This window comes from Vulpes lagopus, chromosome 24 (genome assembly GCF_018345385.1).
Source record: "Vulpes lagopus strain Blue_001 chromosome 24, ASM1834538v1, whole genome shotgun sequence".
Taxonomy (NCBI): domain Eukaryota; kingdom Metazoa; phylum Chordata; class Mammalia; order Carnivora; family Canidae; genus Vulpes; species Vulpes lagopus.
Genome location: NC_054847.1, coordinates 5,537,248 through 5,560,539, shown reverse-complemented (window position 1 = coordinate 5,560,539; position 23,292 = coordinate 5,537,248). Strand labels below are relative to the sequence as shown.

General features: G+C 38.1%; 1 protein-coding gene across 3 annotated transcripts in view; it reads left to right on the top strand.

The window, feature by feature from the left end:
* CNTNAP5 (contactin associated protein family member 5) overlaps positions 1–23,292 on the top strand; it is a 792,545-nt gene that overhangs the window by 634,517 nt on the left and 134,736 nt on the right. For all 3 annotated transcript variants that reach the window (XM_041739874.1, XM_041739876.1, XM_041739875.1), the window contains exon 14: positions 9,315–9,471. In XM_041739874.1, coding sequence (XP_041595808.1) covers positions 9,315–9,471 — 157 coding nt within the window. The remainder of the gene's footprint in view (positions 1–9,314; positions 9,472–23,292) is intronic.

The following is a 23,292-nucleotide window of genomic DNA, read 5'->3' as shown; positions in this document are numbered from 1 at the left end:
AATAGGCACATTAGCTTTAATCCCCAGATTTTTGCGATTATTTCTATGACTGTGTGTAGATATTAGGTGTTTTACTTTTCTCTTTTTCTCATTCATTTTTTTAACATATTAATCAGTGTAGGTTAGCTATGCCAGGGTAATAATTACATCCCACCCCAAGTCTCTGGGGCTTCCCACTATGATGGTTTCTTTCTTCTCACATTACAGTTTGATGTGAACAGGGAAATCCTCCTCCATCCTTGTCACCCAGCATCTGAAACTACTACTTTCAAGTTTGTCCTGTCAGAGAAATGGTGTGTCAAGCCAAATATCTTATTTTATTAGCAGTTCACACACATTTATCAGAACTGATCATTTTCTGCTACCAGGCTCATATATCCATAGGTTTTTTTGACACGATAAAAAGTAAAAAAGTCTGTGCATCTGTGTGAAGGTCCGTGTTCCAAGCACGAGCCGGGGAGGGGTGGGCCTTCGGGACCCAGAGCCGTGAATCCAGGTTTTCTCTCTGTTACTGTGTGACTTAGGACAAGTCATTGAACCTTGCGAGGGTTCTTCATTATAGCTCTTAGGATAACACATACAGCCCAATGCAAAGTATTATTATATTCTCTCACAAAACTGAAACAGTGTAAATAGAATTAAGTTATTCAATTTGTTTATCTCTTTGCCCAATCAGGGGGAATTCCTGTGGCCCCTTCTAGAGACGTTTGTCTGGTTCTGCTTTAAATAACCCCATCACAGTGATTTTTATCATTTGTTTTGAGAGGGCAGTATCATTAATCTTTTCTGCCCTCCCCCTCCCTCTTTTGTGCTCACTTCAATTAAATAGGTAGGGAGAAGAGACCATTGAACAACATTATAAAAATGTTAATTCCTAATGTCACTGAGTAGCTCTTAATCACACTATTAGACATATGTTCTGATTTAATGATCCTGACCAACAAGCAGTAAGACCAAGATTGACTTTGATAAATGTCTACCATTATTTTCTGATATGGATGAGGTTGTTTTTCTTTCTTACTAAATGTTTCCTCAGAAATGATACTCTACTCAGATTATATAAAATGCTTTCTTTGGTGTTTGAAATTTTCTTTCCTAAACCACTGCTTTGATGATTTGTATTTCGATCGTACATGGAAACATTTTGGTGCAATTATCTGTATTTATTTGCCCTTTCACCTTGGGTGGCATCATTTTTCCCTCTTATTTTTCAAGCCCACATGCTCAAGTACAATCAGCGAAGTAGCTTATCTTTAGTATGTGCAGAAATATTGTTTCAAACAGTTGCTTCCTAAGGATGCTATAGTAAATTTTGGGTCACCTTTTTCATGTCCGCACAGACTCTTCCCAGTGGCACGATCCCCCTCAACACCAAGCAACTAGTTAAATGTCATGATTTCCATGAAATTAAACCATTTCCAAGAAACTTTTCACAAGATTCCTCGACAAAATTTATAGTTTCTTATTCTGGGTTCCCCTAGCATTTTATTAACTGCTCTATTTTGGCCCTAATCTCATTCTGACTTTCATTTCTCTCAGCAGTGTACATGTCCTTCCCCTAAATGTTATGAGCTCCTTTGGGGCAGTGATAGTCTATTAAAATTATATCACTGGATACACACCATGACCTTCATGGAGCGTAGAATTAAGAAATAATTGAATGGAATGATATATATAAATATATATACACACAATACACATATATACAGTGCATATATATGCATAGATACATATATATCATTATATATACACGCACACTAATTTATATTCTATTTAATTACATTGTTTTAGAGATCATAGTTATATGCAATATATACATATATATGTATATATATATATTTAAATCTTATATTACTCTATTAGTGGAAGCTGTGACAGGCGACAGTCTTGTGATCATACATTTGGAAAAATTCCTCCAAAGTCCTATGCATGATTTCTAACCAAATGCATGGGTGGGTGGCATTGAGCCTAGAAAAGGTGAACCAGGACTATTACCATTGGGAAAACTGTTATCTGGATTGGAGGAAGATCTAAGCACCATCTTTGAAGGGGACAGAATTAGGTGTGAGAGTCAAAGTTCCACTGGCAATAATTGATTGGCACTGTGTTGGGATAGGCTCAGAGTGAGCCAAGATCGGGCTCAAGTAAGGAATATGTGGGAGGGGACTAAAGGCAACTATAGAAGAGACTCCCAGAGCAACCACTCAAGTGTTTTCTACAACTGCTTGCATATATGGGCTAGAAGATAGATAATTGGGTCAAAACAGAATTGATATTGCTCTTTATTCTCCTCATCCACCTATATTTCTCTTTATTTATATTTCTAACCTAACTGCAAATCCTTTGAAAGCAGAGCCATCAACCTTTCTGTTTACTACCTCATAATCCCTACAGAATATTTTTCTGTGGCTGATATCTAATTTTTATTATCAGTGATTGTCACAATAGTTTTATCTAGCTGAGTGACAAAGCTCAGTGGCGTACAGCATTCAATACTTATTCTCAGCTCACACATCTGTGCCTCAGATGTGACAAATGTGCTTCAGGTATCTTATTCTGGGGCCCAAGCTGGACAGGTTGTAACTCCCTGAAACATGTTCTTATTTTCATGTCAGAAGAAATCCCCAGGATAAAGTAGAAATATGCTTAATTCTTTAGGTCTAACCTCTGAAAGGATCACTGCCATTTCTGTCCACATTCAATGGGTCAAAGTATGTGGCAAGAGCAAGTCTAACATCAAGGGGACAGTGATGCTTACTACTCCCAGGAAACCACTGTAACATATATTTACTGATTAGAGTAGACATTTTTGAAACTGTAAAAGAAATGAGAGCTAAAACCCTTTCTGTTGGAACACTGAATTTACCAGAATTTAATTCTATGAGCATACTACTTGTAAATGCAGAAATAAAATAAGGAAAAACAGTGACAACAGCTCAATATTGTAGCCTGTCTCTATATATTTACAGAACTTTCCAGCTGCATGCTGGATTTGTTTGGAATTATGTTTGGACTGTTCACAGTAATGGCAACAGCCAAATTCTCTTGGCTCTGGCTACAGTTATCACTGAGAAACTATTGTGCTTATTGTTTTCTCGGTTGTCAAGACTTTAATTTAAACAATTGCAAGATTAAGGAGGGATCTCCAGTTTGAATTCTGTTCAACAACTCAGTGATTGAGCCATAAAAGTGTGCAGCTAATCTGCCTCATGATATCTTTTAAATTTCTGACATTAGGAAAATCATAATTTGAATTAAGAATGTATAGGTTGGGTTTCTGCTTAGGTGTCCTATAGAACTTATTTTGATTTTTCTCTCCTTAAACTCTGTCTCTGTGTATATCATATAAATGCCTCGCTGGAGGAAACCCGTGCTTATGTACTCATTAGCAAAACTCGTAGTTTGACTTTCTATAATGTTTTAAGTTCAGATATAGTATTTTCTGATGTTTCATAAAGGAATTAATATAGGCCTAAATTTCTGAGGTCAAGTGTCAGGATAAAGATTGCCCCTCATCTGCATCCTCTTATAGGTCTCTGTTTTCTCTCTCTCTCTCTCTCTCTCTGTCCCTATCAGTCACACACACACACACATACACACACACACACACACACACACTCACTGCTTCTCAAAACTCAAGCTCCCTTTATAAGATATTCTACACTATGCAGTTCATTTCTAGCTTCCTTTAGCTCCATTGTGAGAATTATTTTCCAAGTTTATGTTGCATTACTTTCTTGAGGATAATTAGAATAATAGGAACTTAGGGGCTGTCAATCTAAATGGGAAATGAAGTACATGCAAAAATTTCTACATGAGCCCAGGGATGGAGAAAAGTTGTAGATTCTTGGACTTCATTCCTTCCCTGATTAAGAAAGAGTCTCCTCATGTTGAAATGACCTGAGAGGAATTCTGTGGCAAGGAATTATTGTGGACAAACCTAAGTCTACATACCTTGAGCGGTTTACTATGTCAAGCGGGTTACATGGTTGTCTGCACAATTTTCTTGTTTAACTTGTTTGTCAAATACTCTAGCCACTTTAAAACTTGAGAAGAAACTCAGGTTCTAAGAAATGGATGTTAAAAAAAAAAGGAAAAGAAAAAAGAAAACTGTGCAAAAGCTCAGAAAGGTACAGAGATTTTGAAAGGAAGTCCAGCTACAAGGGGATAAACTGTGCCTCTTCGTGTATGTGCTGTCTCTAGCAAAACCAAGTACACTTCTGACTCTCTTCTGGAAATTCCTGGTGAGAAAGTCCTAAGAAGTTTCTTGCAAGCAATACTAAAGTTAAATTCTGCTGTGGCATTATTAGTGTGTATAAATATATAGTAGATATATTTATTTATTCTGTGGTCTTTATTTTAGTGAACGTAAGAGATTATTCATCGCTTGCAATTTTCTTAGTTATCACTTAAATCCACCTGTATGTATTTTGCTGAAAGGCACTAAGTTTTGTTTTGTTTTGTTCTTGTTTTGTTTTGTCTTTTGGGGGTTTTTTGGCCCTAAGTATTTTAAGCATGAATTATTTCTCCACATGTCAGAGCACAGTGTCATAACATAGGATTAAACCCATAAACTCTTGGGCAAGAATGCTTGGATTCAAGTCCTGACTCTGAACTTTATATGGCCCCGAGACAGTCATTTAAATTTTCTCTGCCTTAGTCCCTTTGCCTATGAAGTGAAGGATAATAATACCTATCTCCTAGGATAGCAGTGATGATGAATTGGATTAATTTATGTACAGCATGTTAGAATAGTGCCTGTAACCTAGCACATGCTCAGTTCTGTCTCCTATTGTTATTTTTATAAGCCTCATGACAAATGATTGACGTCGGTTTGGTGATATTCTTTTTGGTATTAACAAAAGGTGAGTGATCACCTTCTGTGCTCACTTACTGCCATGCATTGAGGTCATTCACTCTAAGCCATAAACTTTCTTAGGAGGGTTTTTGCTTAATATATATGGAAGATGAATTTTCCCAGACCTTTTTGCATACAAGAGATTACATAACAATAATAATCCCCAATGCATGGAAATAATGCAAATGAAAGCAATTCCTTAGTAATTTTTCCTATATTCTGTATACAGAAGACCTTACCACATCTCTGAGGCCTCTGCACCTACTGCCAAGTTTCTGGTGCTACCATACTCTGGGAGGATCTAGTCCTCCCACATTCTTCTCCCCAGTTCTCTTGTGGAAGTCTCCCATAGGGTTGCTGGACCTGTGCATGGAAACATTGCTTCTTTGACAAGAGTCTTACCCCTAAAACCATGTAGCATTGGGCCCCAGAAGCACAAAGCAGTGTGTGGCCCTTCCGCTGTGGAGTGCATAAAGCCTGTCCCTTTAAGTTCAGAGTTCTGATCCAGTAAGGGATACTGAGTGTATGTTTAGGTCCAGAAGAGCTATTTGTTTTATTCATACCTGTCCCATATCTTTGAGTAACATTTCTCCATTAAGTGAAAGTTCCAACTGTGAGTCCTGCCTCTACAGAGCTCAGAATTCACATCCCCAGTCTCCTCCAGCTGGGATGCAGGCATATCATCTTGCTTTCTTCATCAGACTCCTGTGTGTAGCTCTGACTGGAGGTGAGCCCTGGGCAGCAGGCTCTCCATGGAGCTTCTATTCTGAGGGTTGAGATCAGGGGCCACAAAAACATCTCTCTTTGAGGGCATGGAGCCTGTTTACCTGAGATCCTCAGAACGGAATGGTTGTGTCACTGGCAAGGTAACATCTTCAGCTGGATAGGTCTCCAACATTTGCCTTTCAGGGGCCGTGGGACAGGCAGAGTCCCCTCTGCAGGCCGGTGAGCGATATGGTGAGCCACTTAGCCAAAAACACATTTCTTCCCTGGTCATGGTTGTTATCTTCCTAATAAATACCCTGTGGCTTGGAACTATCGGAATGAATTCTTAGCTTATAGCCAAGAATCTAATTAATACATTTTCTATTTTACCTTTTCCTTGTTACTTTTTTTATTTTTTCAATTACACCTTCTAATTAGAATTTCCTCAAAACTTTGAAAATTGTAGTTTGAAAACCTGGTAATGGATTTTAGGAAATTCCCTTAGTTTACATTGATCCTACACATCCTAAATGATTAAATGATTACATTTAATCGTTTACACTGAATGGTTTCATTTGTTTGCTTTGTTATCCTCCAGATAGCCAGCCATGTGCCACTTACTCCTGCCTTGAAGTTTTGCTCAGTATTTATTTTTTTGTATCAATTTCTATCCTGACCACTCTAAAATTTTAGCCCACCCTTCTATGCAGCCTACCTTACCTTGCTTGATTGTATTGTTTCCATACCTCTTGTTCTTTTCTAATAAAAAGTTATTATTGAGGTGCCTGGGTGCTTCAATTGGTTATGTGTCCAACTCTTGATTTCGCCTCAGGTCATGATCCAAGGGTTGTGAAAACAAGCCCTGTGTTGGACTCCATGCTGGGCATAGATCCTGTTAAAGATTCTCTCTCTCCCTCTCCCTCTGCCTCTCTTCCCCTCAAATAAATAAATAAACAAACAAACAAACAAATAAATAAATAGGAAATTATTATTGTTGTCTGTTTCTTACAATTACAATGTAAGCTTTTGGGGCATGTTTTCTTTGCTTGCTTGATTTGGTTTGTCTTAAACTGATTTATCCCAAGTACCCAGTATAGTTCCTAGAATGTTATAGATCTTCAGCAAATATTTGTTTAATGAATACATATTGAAATATGTCTATATATTTATAATTATGCTTTGTTCCTTCACCTTTTTTATTCATCTGGTCAAGAGAAAATAAATTCAATTTCTCCAGTGGTCGAAACGTGCAGCTAGGATGTAGATTCCTTTCCTGACTAACATTAGAGTCATGAATCATGGCAAGTCTCATCCTTTTTGATCTTCAATTTCCCTTTTTGTTGTACTCTACAGGAAAACAAACACAAAGCTGGGACATCCACAAGGAAAATTTAGCAACAATTCTCCTGCTTTCAAATATCTGTGTGTGTGTGTGTGTGTGTGTATATTTTCCCCCTCTTTTTCCTTCCTTTCTTCTTACACATTGACATGCATTCAGTGAACACGATTTAAAACCATTATACTAATTTCTAGACATGAGAAGGGGAACCCAAGCCTCAGTTCTACAAGACACTGACGGATTTGAAACAGAACAAAGCCTGGGCTGCTGTGGAACTTCTAGAGGTTTAAGACACAAAGTGAGAATTAGAAAAACTCCTAGAAAGCAATACCATTAGTAATGATGTTATTAATATGATTACAACCTTGGTTTTGCTCTTAAACAAAAATAATCCATGATGATATTGAACATTGTTATGTGATCTGGATTCAAGATAATGGTGGGTGGCGGGGAGGCCTGAATAGTGCCAGAAGGAGGGAGAGGTGAAGAGATTTCTTCCCATTTTTTGGACCCAAAACCAACATTGGGAACCATACATACACAATGTTTTAGCCTTGTGTTGTCTGGACTCACACACTGGGAAAATCTATCTGAGCTTACTCCAGTGCTGAGAATACTATTCTGTGCCCTAAGTCAATCCACCAGGTCTCAGGACCACTTGAGCATGGCATACCTAAGCTAGATTTTAGAAATAAAGCAATTCGTTTGAACTATTGTTCCATGATTTATAGCTCTTTGAAACTAGAGAAAATGGATTTATACCATTGAGAATTAGTATTTAAAATGAAGTTACTGGTTTACAGACATTGCTAACTGGAATTCTAGCTTAAAAGATAAAAAAAAGGGGATATGGGAAATTTTAGGCAGAATCAGGGTGTTATTTTGGGGTGAGTATGGTCCCTCAGGCTGTTCTCCCTCTAACTCAGTAACCCTAAGATATTTCCACTTTCACAGTATCTTCCTTATCTTTTCCTTATGACCAACTGATTCTTGGAAGCTCCAGATTGTCATTCATCTTCCTATTTGCCTCAGTGACGTTCATAAGGTTATTAGCACTGAGAGCAATTCAGAGAAAGTTGTTGCTCTCTGTGCATACACAAATAATTTGTAAATTATGTGTTTGTAAATCAGGAGTCATATGCACAATTAAATCTTGGCTTGGCTAAATTCCAACCTAGAACATCATTCGAGAAGTATTATTCTACTTTGAAATGGTACATCATTAAAAACTGGCCTCTAATAAGCATTTCTTTCATTTTTAAATAATCACATATTTAGTGCCTGTTGTGTGCCAAACAGAAACAAAACAGCAATTTCTGAAAGGAACTTAGACCTGACTCCATGAAGCCTAAGGATGATACCTCCACCTCTTTCTACAACCTGTTTCTTGGCTACACTGTCATCTTCCAAGTAATCTTTAATCTACTGAAATATTTCGATCATAAAAGAAAACTCCAACAGATTTATTAAATTAAGCTCTGAAAAAAAGGAGAAAAGAAATGGAAAAAAGAAATTGACAAAGACAGGATTTTAAAGTAATTTTCTGTCGACTACATAAACCAGAAATTGGAGTTTATATACCAACTTCGTGTGAGTTAAATATGACATTCAGAGGAATTATTTGGGCCACACAGTATTGACCTTCGACAGGTTTTATTTTTTCTCTTTCAAATCTTTGAATCTGAAGTATATGACCTCTCTTTAAACAAATTAGAAGCTATGGTAATCCAGGGTACCACATTCTTTCTTCAGTTTAGTATCCACTTGTCCTCAGAGTCCATCAGAAACAGAACTAAGTTCAGGCCCATCTTGGCCTTATGTTGTTATTTTCCTTTTGGTAGTTTTATAGGGGAATTAATTTCTGTATCTGTATCTTAAATTTTTTTGGTCTGTAATCTGGCCCAATTTACTTAACTGTGATACCTGTCTGATTTGAGTTTGTGACACTGCCCTTGAACATTGTGATGGATCCATGTCCTACTACATAAATGCTTTTCATGAAAGTGTTGTTTATGTCTGTATCTGTATCTATCTATATATGTATAATAGAGATATATAGATATAGATGTGTGTGTGGATATATTTTACATATATATGGATTTATTTTAAAATATATATTTTATATATATTATATATATTATATATATATATGAGAGAGAGAGAGAAACAGGGAGAGAGATATGTATATATGTATAGCTAGAGATCCATATACAGGAAGAGAGAAAGAAGGAAAGGAAGTACAAAAGAAAGTAAAAAAGAGAGGAAACGAGAGAGGGAGGATATATATGTAGATATATATATGCATATTACATACGTATAGGTATATATGTACATGTATAAATACATATTTATCCTTCAAGAATGTTTTCATGTAAGCTTCTGACACCGTCTACAAACTATTTTGTCTTCCAGATGGAACACCGTTTACCTGGTGGATTGGGCGGTCCAATGAAAAGCACCCTTACTGGGGAGGTGCCCCACCTGGGGTTCAGCAGTGTGAATGTGGCCTAGATGAGAGTTGCCTGGATGTTCGACACTTCTGCAATTGTGATGCTGACAAAGATGAATGGTAATGGGGATGATGGTCTTTCTGCAGTTGTGGGGGAAGCCCATTAATTAATGCATACAATTTCCCCCCAAGAGAAAAAGACATGGATGAGAAATTCAATATGAACTAGGTCTCCCTAATGATTGTGATTGTTTTTAACTTTGAAAATTGCCAGTTCTAGTACTTTTAGGGCTATTGCTGAGATCTGTAACATAAAACATGTTGTCACATCATCACCTCCTTATAGTCCGAACATTCCATTTTACACAGCAGAATGAATACTAAGCTTTGTGATTTAGTCAGTGTTTCTGTAGTGTGTGGAATATAGCTTCTGGGAGACAGTGTGGGAGATCGGAACGTGCAATTATATAGACCATGTCTTCATTCTTGCATTTTCTCTCTGATGTTTCAGTCACCAGCCTACCTTATCATGGAATAAAAATATAGCAAAGAAAACTTATATTTATTGAGTATCCATTTAATCTTCCACAAAAAAACTTATTAAATCCTTATAATTTCCTCACTTTTGCATCTTTAATATTGAGGAATACAGTTTACAGAGAAGTTAGATAATTTTCCCAAGGTTATACACAAGTATTGAGTGACAGATCCAGACCTTGAGCTTAGTTATGGCTGGGTCCAGGGTCATTTTTGCTCTCCCACAACATGTTGCTTTTGTAACATAAATCTCAGTTTGTAGTTCTCATACCCATAACTTTGCCTGTGTCCTCCAGGTGAACTGCCCGTTTGTTAACTGTATTATGAAAATATGCACAGAACATTTCCAAACCCACTTTCGTTTTCACAAAATTTAAGGCATTCTTCAGTTTTGGCTTTGTAATTTTGCTTGCTTCATGAAATTCTGCTCAATTGTAATTAAGAATTCCTATATCAAGCTGCTCTCAACCCACTTGAAATTTATTTTAAGTACTTTTTCTTCACTGTTTAAATTGATAACAGCAGGGACTCTTTTGAATGAAATTTAAGATGCAGTCAAAATCTCAGTTCAATGAGGAAAGGAGCAAACATTTGCCTGCACTGGGTTCTCCTACATGGGCCACGTCTTCAGACTGCTGAAGGGCTGCTTGGGCCTTGGGGCAAGTTACCCAGATGCCTGCTTCGAACCTCAAATCTTCACGTAGGTAAAATCAGACAAAGTTTCTATATTTTGTAAAATAAAAAACTGCAGACCAGAGGTAGTCGGGTCCTCTCTATTCTTTGGGCGCCCACTTTGCCCTGCAGTGTATTCTCTCATAACATCAGGGAGACATACAATCAAATATAATTCATAGATGGAGATCGTGTCTCTTTTAATATTCTATCCTTCAAGATCTATTCCTTGTACAGCAGAAATTCAGTGGTAGTTAGCTAAATAAATGAATCTAGAAGACCTTTGAGGGAGAGAGATGACTGCAAAATAATTCCTACAAGCCTGAGAGATATGTATGGAAAAGTTAAATGGTTTTGTTGCCAGGAAAACATATTCAAAATGGTCTGCAACCAGTAGCCTAGATTCACTCATGTTTCTGTGATTCATTAATTTCCCTTCTCTATTCTTGATATCAGAAATGTATAGATGTATAGACCTGCATGGAAACACCTTTATTTAATTACGTATAATTAGGGAAGTCGATGTGGAGTGGTGGAATATAAAGGGAAGGGGAAGTGGTTCTCCTCATTATCTTTAATTCACTCCCTTTCAGCTGAATTCTTGATCTTTGTTCACGTTTTATTTCCTGTGGTGTTGCCCTTTCCATACTGAAGACCACTTTAGTGTCTTTCCATCCTAGGGAACAACCAACCAGGGCTGAGCTTAATTTATTGAGCAATGAGAAGCAGTGGGGGAGAATGACATCACATCACATAAAAGTAGAAAATAGGCCACCATGTTGATGAGCTCTCACACTGTCTTCTCTGGGACTTTCCACTGACCATCTCTTTTACTCAGATTCCAGCCTCTTCCTCCTTTGACCTACTCACTAGTTCACTAAGCTTTGAACCCTTTACATATCTACTTAACCTAATCATCTAGGCTGTGTTCAGGAGTGTTTCAAAATGTGCTTCCTGTCAACCCTGGTGCCATGATACTTCTGTCAACATAGAGGTTATTGCATGTTTCATAACCCTTTCTAGTTCCTTTACAGCCAGGGAAAAAGCTCCATTATCTTCCACTTTCTGTGGCAAGTGACCTCTATTAGGGGCAGCAATATTTAATTTTAGATATAAAATTTTGTTCAACAACCCACATAACAAGGATCAAAAGAAATGATCTGAACTTCCTTTTATAAAGATGCCTACTTCATTGTGACTAGAATAACATGTTCAGCATCTCAGGGCAAAATTTAGGTGAAATCAGGGAGTTCCTTCTGTTATTCTTACGAAGGAGTAGAGGCTGAGATTCCAATTTAACTCTTTTGGATTGCACTCATTTGGCTCAGGATGGTCACAGCCTGTTATACGTGAATCTGGAAAATACTTTGTTACAGGAAAAGCTGTACTTACTATTCTATCTGACATTTACTCATGTATCGCCTGTTTATTACACGCCTGGGTTTGCCAGTCATGCAGTCTGCTGTGCGGAGAACGTCAAGGGCATTATAGTCTCTGCCCTTGAGGAACTCACAGGAGAATGAGAAAGACAGAGCTAGTTAGTTAGCAATAAATGTATCAGTGTGACAAATTTGGTGATATATATGTGCCCAGAGCCATGGTGGATATGGGCTGGGAGAAGTGGCAGTTAGGTTTTGCAGGACCAGAAGAAGTCAGCTAAAGGTGGTATAGTACGGGTAGGCGGAACCTCCATATGCTCAGACAGGGGAATGGGAAATAATATAGAGATCATTACTTCCCCAAGACACAAATATTTTGGTGTGATCATTGCCCCATTCTCATGTGGAGAATTTAAAAGAGAAAAGGCAGGAAAGAAGACCGAATCCACATCAAGAAGCTCCTTGTAAGTGAACTAATCATGACATACCCCTTTGTAACAAGATCATAGACACAAAATACCCATTCTGCCATGAAAACTGGTAGAGCCTTGGGGAAATGCATTCATTACTTACCTATTCAAGCCTATTATTTACTGTAGAAGGGAAAAGTACAGAAGCTCACACAATGTGAAATAGTCTTTTTTTTTTTTTTTTAACATTCTTCCAAGCACATTCCTAGCTTCCACGTGGTCAAACTGTCATCCACACATGTGAAATTTTTGTTTCATCTGAGCATGTCCCTGTTAGTATCGCTGGTATTTGTATGTGCTCCTAAGAAACCTCAAATATATTCTTCTTATACAACTCCCTCAAGTTTCTACTCTTGGTAAAATTGATCAGAAAACTGATTTGGGGCTGGTAAAACATCTAGCAGATAGCAGGCTGATGTATTACAACTGCTAGGTAATATTGTTGCTTAAAAGTGTTATATATCATAGACTTCAGTGTTCTTCACATTTAATATACTGAATCCCAGAGCATCATCCCACCAACCCTTGAAGTAAGTTTTATCATCTCTTTTCCCCCAGAAAAGGAGACTGAGGTGCTGTTGTGGTAAGTGGCTCAGTGAAGTTCACATGACTAAGAGAGCAGAGTAGGATCCTCCTGAATCTGAGGATGCTCTTAGTGACTATATGAAAGGAACCACCAAGTTGAGATTCTGATTTTAGACATGGGGTGAGAATTCCAGAGAAACCTCTCCCAAGGGCTTCTCCAATCTCATCACGACAGCCCATGAGTTTCTTTTTGCTAAATCAGGCTGTTTGGGAGGCTCAGCCAACCTCATGGCCTCTGGTAATTGACAATAGTTTATTCTGTTTTAATCAGCCTCTGTAACCGAATAAATTGCTGCCATATATGTCAATGAGACCAAGTAAACGAGGAAAATGATTGCAGGGTAGATGCGAGAGGAAATGAGTCAGCTCAGAAGATGGAGGTGGATGGAGGGGAAAAAACTTGATGAACACCCAAAGCATGACTCCTTAGAATAAATGGAAGTGTCAGGTAGGCATCTGAATCAGGTAAACAGGAAGAAAAAGAAAAGAAGAAATGAGAAAACTTGAAATGAGTAATAGTTTTCAGTCAATGATTGTTTGCAAAAGAACTTCTCTTCAACCTAATGGTTCAATGTATAGAAATCCTGCCAGTCGGGTGTTTTCTCATCCCCTTACTTCAGACTGATAGACTGTGGAGAATAGCAAAGGACAGAGGATAGCTGCAGGCTGGAGACGGCACAGGGCAGTGAGGCTATGTAGGATGGGAAACCATCATCCAGGTAAAGGGATCCAAAGGATGGTTCTGGCAGCAAGTTAGAGGAGGTAAGATTTTTCAAAGTGTGCCTCTTGGTAGTGGCCTGCAGCCCTAATGAGGATTTCTTTCGATCCAACAACCAAGTAGAACTGAGATGAAGCTCTATTGTTTAACACTAGAGCATCTTTTAAAATTTATTCGTAAGAAAGTGCAGACCTTCGTATTTGATTTTTGGTAACTTTGTTCTTTGCCTCCTATCCTTAATGCACTCTTATATAAAGTGATGTGGTACAAGATAGGAAGAGAAAATGATGTAAGGTTTAAATTCTGGTCATCTGGTCATCCAAAAAAAGAGAACCTATTATTCTGTTTCTTAAAAAAAAAATACAGGATATTTTTAGGTTTCTTTCCTTTTTTTTTTTTTTTTTAGGTATATGGAATCCTAAAGCTTCAAACTACTCTTTAGTCATTGATTCCACTTCTCTACCACAGAGAAATTATTTAATAAATGGTGTCAAATCTGTGAATGAACAATTGAATGACTTCTATTGGACATATTTTTACTTTTCGTAGGTCAGGCCATGGTCATTCTAGGATTAACTGATCTTTATTTCATTGTTAGTTATCCATCTTTTATAACCTCACAAGAAACATTTACCCAAAGTTTAGCCTCAACTTTCTGCTGCACATTCATTTTTCTTTTGGCTATCAAAGAGTAGTTAGAAGTGGCCACTCTGTTCCAAAAGTTATTTTAAAAAAAAATTTATTTCTAGAGAAAGAGAGTGCACAAGCAAAGGGAAGGGCAGAGGATGAGAATATCAAGCAGACTCCCTGCTGAGTGTGGCCCCTGATGGGATGCAGTGCTGGGATCAGATAGCAGGACCCTGAGATCATGACCTGAGCCAAATCCAGAGTCAGACACTTAACCAACTGAGTCACCCAGGTGCCCTAAAATGTATCATTTTATACATTTGCTTTCAACTTTTCTCTTTGGTAAATACATGTCTTACCCAGTCCCAGGATCTTGACCTTCACGAGAACCCTTCATGCCTTTCCTATGAGGTTTGATGAAGCAGATGCCTCTAGGAAGAGGATGCTGGATACATCCGAGTAGTTTAGGGTTTCTTCACATAGGCTGTTCTTTGACCTCCCAGACCTTTCTTCAACCTCCGTACCTGAAGATCTCAGACTTGGTGCAGTGAGGGTGCTTCATCCTTGGTGGTTTCCTAAGATGGGGCAGGAGTCCTGAATCCTGAGAGAAAGGAAAGGATCACCTCAGAACACACTAATGCTCTACCTCACATATATATAGATACATGCACATATATACACACGTATGTATATTTCTATTATAATTTCTGCTGGTTGAATTTTATTATTCATGAATCTATTTATGAGCTATTCCAATGCCTATTGAGCTTTGCAAGTGCTTTTGTCCTTTGCAAGCAGAAATTCTGAAAGTTTTATCTGGATTTTTGCTCTCACTAAATTTCCACATATCTAGTGGTACAATCAGGACTTACACCTCGTGCTATAGAGAAGTGTGCATGGCACATGTCAGGACCCTCGTGTACAAACTGCTGAAAGAATGAATGAGATGATGGCTACATGGGGTGGCCGTCCTCCAGATCCTCTCTCCTTGGCCAAATATGACCTTCACTTACTAGCTATAGTCTGCAGTTTCATTCGTGACATTTTTACTTAAAATTTATGTCTTGGGGCAACTTGATTTTCGCTTGTTCACACTAAGTATCCCATGACTAGATTCCAGATTGTTTTTAGACAGAATGTTTTATGGTGTATCTGATTGGAGAGAATAGAAGGCATAACATACTCAAGAAGGGACAATACAAAAGTGGAGGAAAAGAGCTTATATCAGAGGTTGATAACTCAAAAGCAATCTATCACATCATTATTTTATAAAATTCTAGATAGAGCAAAATAGCTGATATTTACCAAAGACAACACTTAGGATTTTTAAAAAGATTTTATTTATTTATTCGAGAGAGAGAGAGAGAGAGAGTGAGAGAGAGGGAGAGACATGGGCAGAGAGAGAAGCAGGCTCCCTGCAGGGAGCCCAATGTGGGACTCCAGGATCATACCCTGAGCTGAAGGCAGACGCTTCAGCGCTGAGTCACCCAGGCATCCCTAGGATTGTTTTTTGATTGTTTGTTTCAATTCAATAATGCCGCCATCCCATCTATTGGAAAAATATTCAACATGAGGCATTTAAGACCTGTTGGTTCTAGTAAACAAAACACAGCTATAAAATACTCCTTCTAATGCTTCTAGGAAACAAAGATGTAGACTGAAACTTCTATTGCATCAGTTCTCTGTCAAGCTTTACAAATATACTATCTCAAAATTGTCTGTGGAGTCACATTACTTAGGTAATTGCAAAATTGTATCAGAAATAGAATTCAAAGCCAATATCAAGATTAAGAGTTGGTATATAAATAGTATATTTTATATAACATTTTGATTTGTCCTGTTATTGTATAAAACATAATTATACTTAAAAATGCAGTGATACTTTAGGTTCTATTTTAATTTGCCTACTTATCACTAAGTGTATGGCATTACTCACCTAACAGTAGCTCTTAGTCAGATCCAAATTACATGAGCTGCTTACATCTTTCATGTACTCTGCAAGTTTGCTCATAATTGTCAATTCTGATTCACCCAATTTAGGTTTCTATATTTAACAAAGGATAAGGGGAATGTTTTCTTATTTTTTTTTAATTTTAGGAGTTCATTTTCATAAAAATAAATCTATGCTGTCGTATCCTTACTACAAAAATTCAAATATTTAAGAAAAAATGTAAAATCTGCTTCCTCACCACCATTTGGAATTCTTACTTGTACCCCATGTGTAAAATAAATCTGACACCTAGAGATAATAGTTGGGCATATTGGGCATTTCCACATAGAAATATCTTCCTATACATATGACACATTTACTAAGTGTGAGATCATATTAAATATGTTATTCCACAACTCACTTTTTTCCACATAAAACATGTCTCGGAGAGCTTTTATGTGGCATCATTAAATAAGCATAAAAATGAGTGCATCCTGTCCATTTTAATGGCTTCAAAGTGTCCAGTGTGGTTGTATCGTAACTTATTTTATCATTTCTTTATGATAAATATTTTCCTAGTAAATGATTTTTCACTCTTAGAAAAAAAAGCTGCAATGAACATTTTTGAGTTTTGATTTATACGTTTTTCCACTCGGAAAATTATTTCTATTGCATAGATCCCTAGCTTAAAATTGTTAAATTATCCACTTTTTTATTTTGATAGATGTGGCCAAATTGCTAAATGGACTTAGGGTGTTACACAGACAACAAAGGGATCAGTTCAGAACTGGATACCTTGACTCTGTGGGGGAAATGATTCTCTGCCCGAGGAGGAAGATGCAGAACTCACCAGAGTCAAAACAGGTCCACACAAGGAGATGTCAATTACAACCACTTTTTGCACAGAACTTGCTGGAACCTTTAGCCAAGAGCAGAGGGCTGGGATGGACCCCTGTGATGCTAAGTTCCTCTGCAGTTCCTTCTCCCTGCCTTTGCCATTTCTGCTGTGCCTGGTGCCACTTCTAAGGTCCAAGGGGACGCTCTGGACTAAACAGAGAAATCCTAGCATCTCCGCACTTTTTTTTTTTTCAAAATGTAGAAACTTCATCATTAAGAGCAAGAAGGAGGAAGAGAAGAGCAAGTGGAGAGGGAAGGAGGAAGTGAGGAAATGATTCCATCTCCTTTGCAAATCTGCTTTTTAGATTTTCGGTGAAAATATCACAAACAAATATGTATAATACAGTTAGAATGCAATAAATTGTACCTACTTTTGCTGGCAACACTCATTTTCTGGATGTGAAATGTAATTTATCTCTAAGTAACATTTTATTATTGTAATGAGATGATGAAATCCTGGATTTGTCAGTTATTAACTATACAGCCTAAATCATTTAGGGCTTCAGGTTCCTATTTTATTTAAAAGAAAGAAAAAAGAAGGAAGGAAGAGAGGGAGGGAGGGAGGGAGGAAGGAAGGAAGGAAGGAAGGAAGGAAGGAAGGAAGGAAGGAAAGAAGGAAGGAGGGAGGGAGGGAAGGAAGGAAGGAAGGAAGGAAGGAAGGAAGGGAGGGAGGGAGGGAGGAAGGAAGGAAGGAAGGAAGGAAGGAAGGAAGGAAGGAAGGAGAAAGAAGAAAGAAAGAAAGAAAGAAAGAAAGAAAGAAAGAAAGAAAGAAAGAAAGACCTCTGTGGAGTTGGGGAGTACTGGCTGAGTTAGCAGAAATTTGTGCATTGAGCAGATGTGCCATCAGTTTGGTTCTCAGAAATTTGTTAGTCATCATTTTTATTATTTTCCCTACTTTTTACAGTATCTTAAATAAAAGGTAAGAGGTAACATTGATCTATAGAAGTTAAACTAATTTCTAAGAAAAAAAATACATACATCTATGTCATAAAATACATAGCAGATAGAACAACCAAAGGTATCGTTCAGCCATTTAACTGTAGGTGAAGTGAGGAAAGAACAAGGAAAGCCCCTTCCCCCAAAACAGAGCTGCCCTCTGAAAGTCACTAGTGAAAATCACCATGTAATGGATACGTCTGCCCCCAGTAGAAATAAACTAAGAGATGGCTTGTAAATGTGTAACTGAAGAATTTGTGAGCTCCCGGAACTCCTGCCAAGGTGACCCACGTGTAATCTCAGGGAATGCAGGGTTGGAAAATGATTGCAAATTAGTAAACTGAAACCTAGTCAATTGAATTGTATCTTGTGTGGAGAAAGCCTGTGTGAATGGAATGGGGATGCTCAGCCCAGGCCCAGGAGGGCAGCTCAAGGACTCAGGGCCTGTGCCATTATCCCAGCACTACCTGGAAAAGATGTAGGGACTACCTGTGTCCCCATGTGAGAGAGCCCCTCTCTGGAGGACTGAGACCAGGAGACTAGAGGAGCACCATGGTTGCTACAGCAAAGATATGCCGTTCAAATCCTGGCCCCCTACTGGCAAATAATGGACCCTGGGGAGTTTGGTCATCTCTATAAGGTTCCATTTCCTCTTCTGCACAAGGCAGGCGCTGGTTACAACATTGTCACAGGGATGTTCTGTGGATTAAATGAGATCATGTGTAAAAATCTATTTTTATCTATTTCACGTGGCCAGGGAAAGGCAAGAGGCAGCTTCCACGTGCGCGTTCAGTGATTGAAGGCGTTCAGCTGAGCCACAGAGCCAGCAATAGGTTCTAAGAATAGCAGTCCTAGACTCAAGCCATCCCTCTAACCCCTGGATCATTTTTTTTTTTTTTTAGAAAGAACTCTCTGTAAAAGGCAATCATGATTTAAATGAGCATTTTATTGTCCACTTTATGTTAAATATTTCGGAATTTGGGCCATACCTGTAAGAGACTGAGACCTCTTATCATAAGGAGTTTTTAAGCAATGAAGTATGAATCACCACATTGGTAAATGTGTTACTGGGAGTGTTATGGAGGAAAACGAGAGTAGGAAGACAGTAGTGAGATTGGCAGCAGGCAGCCAGTGGAGGTAACCATCACCAAGGCCCAGGTAGAGAACCTGGAGCTCCCTCAAAATACAACTGAGGCCGGGAGGGTGAGGATAAGGCAGCTGGACAGAGCCACCTAAGACAGGTGAGCTTGGTGGAAGTGGTCAATCGAGAATGCGGGAGGAGAGAGGAAAAGAGGAAGGGAAGATATGTGGATGTACAGCCTCAGCCAGTGGAGCAAGGGGTCTCATCCTTCACCTAACATAACGAGCAGGAGGGCAGATCCCTGAAGCAGCAACAATGGGAGGGGGTTGGGGCATATTCCTTAGGGGTGACTGCTGACATCCAAGGGAGGTGTTCAGTAGGCACCTGTATTCGTCGTGTGTGTCACAGGGAAGAAGGCAACACGGTGAAATGCTGCTACAGAGTAGAATGAGTTAGGGGCCAACGTGTCCATGGAAGTCAGCCATTCACTAAGAGGGCTCGCCCTGTCTTGAAAGAAGAGAAGGCGGGTTGTGGGAGTTGAGGAGGCAAGGGAGGAGCAGGAGAAGAGGGAGAGTGCAGACAGTTGTGGTAAGAACTTTTCTGGCACTGCTGAAGACTGCCTTTGTCCATATCCAGAGCAGGTTAATCAAGTCATGCCTCCAGAAATCTTCATCTCTGGTAGTATTTTTTGAATTAATTTTATGCTCATAAAATCTTGAGGGCCACGGTAATATCTTAATGATAAGATAATATTGAGTAGACTTTGTCTGTCTTCATACACCAAGACCTGATTTTGTTTTCCCACATCTATTTGAGGAAAGCCCTATGGTTTCAAGTTTCTAGAATATTTATAGAAGAACTGTAGTTTCCAAAATGTTGAAACATTTGAAAAATTGTGTTGTTTTGCCCTTCATGTTCCTTATCCTGGGAACAGAAAACAAGGCTCCAGACATTGTCTGGTTGGGGTAGGGTAGAGAGGAATGGATATGACCTCCTGGGTTGCACTTGTCTATGTGACCACTGTCAATGCTTGCACTTGCTTTTTTTTTTGCAATCCAGTGACAACCAACCTTTAATCTAATCCCCTAAATCTTTTTTTTTTTTTTTAATCAGGAAGTCTTAAGAAGGAAGACAAAAGGGAAATAATTGCCTTAAGTTAGGGTAGAATCACTGGCAAGCATCACTACAGTACTTCAGACTTGCAGATTTGCCTATGGGCATCTTACTGTCATTCCTCCCTTGCAGTCACAGGAAGTGGAGGACATCATGTCACCCACTCAAGGGAAGGCTGTGCAGACTGATTCGCTTAGATTCACACAGGGGCTTCAAAGGGTGCCAGGGTTTTCAGTTTTTGAATCATTTGCTAGGTTTTTACTACCTTGAGCGTAATGCGTTTTGTTTTTTACTTACAAGTGACTAAAAGAAATAAGGATAGAATGAGGAAACAAAAATCTTTCTTAACAGGCTCAGTGACCCAAGTGACTCTACTAAAAGAAGCTTACAGAACAGCAGTTAACCAAAATTAGTTGGTTCATGGAAAACAAATGGCAGCATATGACTTTTCGCCACATTTTACTCCAGTGAATCACTAAAGAAATCAGCAGCCCCTGTTTTGCTCAGCAATCCTGAATCTGGTAATAACGCAAGATGCAGATAGTTAAAGAAAAAGGAGAACACATTGCTTCTGACATGTTTTTCCATTAACTCGTGTGTTTCCCGAGGACCACATATGTCTATGCTTTGTATGCTTGGAGCCGCCCATAACCTGGTGTCGACAGGTGTCTGTGACTGGCCTCTGCTCATTCACACCAGCAGCTAGGTTCCCTTTCTTACTTTTCCTTTAAAAATTCTTTTCACTTCACATTTTTATTTCAAGTTTTACAGGGAATTCCAACAACTATTTATTGAATTCCCACTTTGTGTTAGTATGTTAATAGTTCTATCGTTGTTGTCTTCTTTAATTTATACAATATCAAAGTGATATTATTATCCCCATTTTAGAGATAAGAAAACTTAGGCCAAGAGTGACTTCACTGACACTCTATAACAAGTATGGTGAGGCACATGGATTCAACTTGTAACAGTCTTGTCCAAATGGCAATGTTTTTCCACTACATATTAATCATTTCTGCACTTAATCAAGTACATGAGTCCCTAGTACCCTTAGGAAGAATCTTGTATATTGTTTCAAAAGAGGACAAAATCTATAAAGTGTTTGCCCTTGGAAAAGCAAATTCAAACAAAAGAGAAAGGAAAACAAGTTAGTGTGTAGAAATGTACAGCTGTTGATTTCCTGCTTATTAATAGGTACTACCCTGATTTGTATCCCTGTGTATCATCTTATATGCTAAAATCCACCATCACCATCCACTCCCCCAAATATTCCACCCATTGATGCTTTGAAATGTTTGAATCATACCTGTCACTCATAAGTTGAATTAAATCCAATTTTACTCTTACTGTGACCTTAAGAGCATGAATAAAATATGCAAAGAATCTTTGATGCCGTCTATGAGCCGAACACAACCCTCACGTGCATCTTATTGCCCAGTGCAGTGTTGGCTCCCACTATGTATATGGTTTTTGGTTTATTTTTTTTAGAATTTAAAATCCATTGTCAAGATTTTAAAACTTGAGAAGTTTTACATTAATATTCCAGTCTGAGTCACATGACATTCTTGAATGGCATAATTACTTGTTACTAATGGATATCATCATTTCCCTTTAGCCAGAACAACTATTTCCTACCAGTTTTCTTCCCTCTATCTCTCTTTTTCTCTTCTTCTCTTTTTCTCTCTCTCTTTACCTCTGACAATGAAGGTCTATGTCAGGTTCCATTTATTATCTAACACAAAGCTGGCTCACTCATTTTTATTACTCATCTGGCCCCTGTAGGAATTTAAGTTTGTATTAAAAAAATTATTTTTGGTATTGTGCCTTGCAACATCAAACTAAATATGAATTTTTTCACTGTTACATGGAAAAGATTTTTATTCTTAGAATGCTATTTGTATATCCCAACACTTTGACATAGGACATCAAATTGATTCAGACAAGGTGCCATAGTGTGTAAGGGAGGTAGTCGTTAGCATTGATGGACAGACTTCAGAATCTCCCATTTTCACCTTGAAAATAAACATGGAGAGAAAAAATTCCTAGAGCAGTGTAGTTTCTTCAGGATTACATATGGGTTTTCTTTACTTTGACTACTTGGAATTTACTGTAAATTCTATGCTTAAAGGATATTTAAATATGAAGACTAAATTTTTATTCTATGTCTTTGTAACAGTCATAGTTGTTCTTTCAAACAGAAACAAAAGTCTTATTTCCTGATCCTTTGATTGGCCTCTAAATATAGGTACTCAAATAATAGAAAATGGATAATGCATTTCTTTACCATTTTGGTTACTTGACCTGAAGGGTACACGTGCAGGTGAATATTTCATTTATTTATAGCCAAGATGAACTGATATGTTTTTCTCCAAATCTCATGAGCTGGATGCTAAATCTTAACATTTAATTTTCTACAATGTTCTGTGTAGTATGAGATCTCTAATACAGAGTAATAGCTTGATGCATAAAAAGATGGATTGAATTGCCTAAGGCTACAGAGGGACAAAGATAAGAACTAAAATGAGTGTTGCCACTACCATTTTCAAGCATTTTCCATAGATCAGGCACTATTCTAAGTGAGTATGTGATCTCATTTAATTCTCTCAAGAACTCTGTTATGTAGACTTTATCACCATTTTAAAATTGAGGATGCTGGAGAATCTCAGAAATAAAATGATTTGCCAACCTAACATAGCTAGGAGCTGGGGACTTGGGATTCCAGAACAAATCTATGTGCTTCTGAAGCTATGTCCCAAGCATCACATCACAGTGCTCCTGCAATGCTTCTCCAGTTAAGAATTTGAGATATTATTTTCTTGGGCTCTAAACTCAGAGTTGTAAGGGATATGTAAAGGACAATGAAATATTACACTGATTTAGAGTGTGTGTTGTTTTGTTGATTTCTTTGTGACTACAGAGAGAGAGTCAATATGAATTTGCTCTTTTATGTTCTTGTTATCAAATTGCTACATTATATGCTTTGCCCTGAATATTGG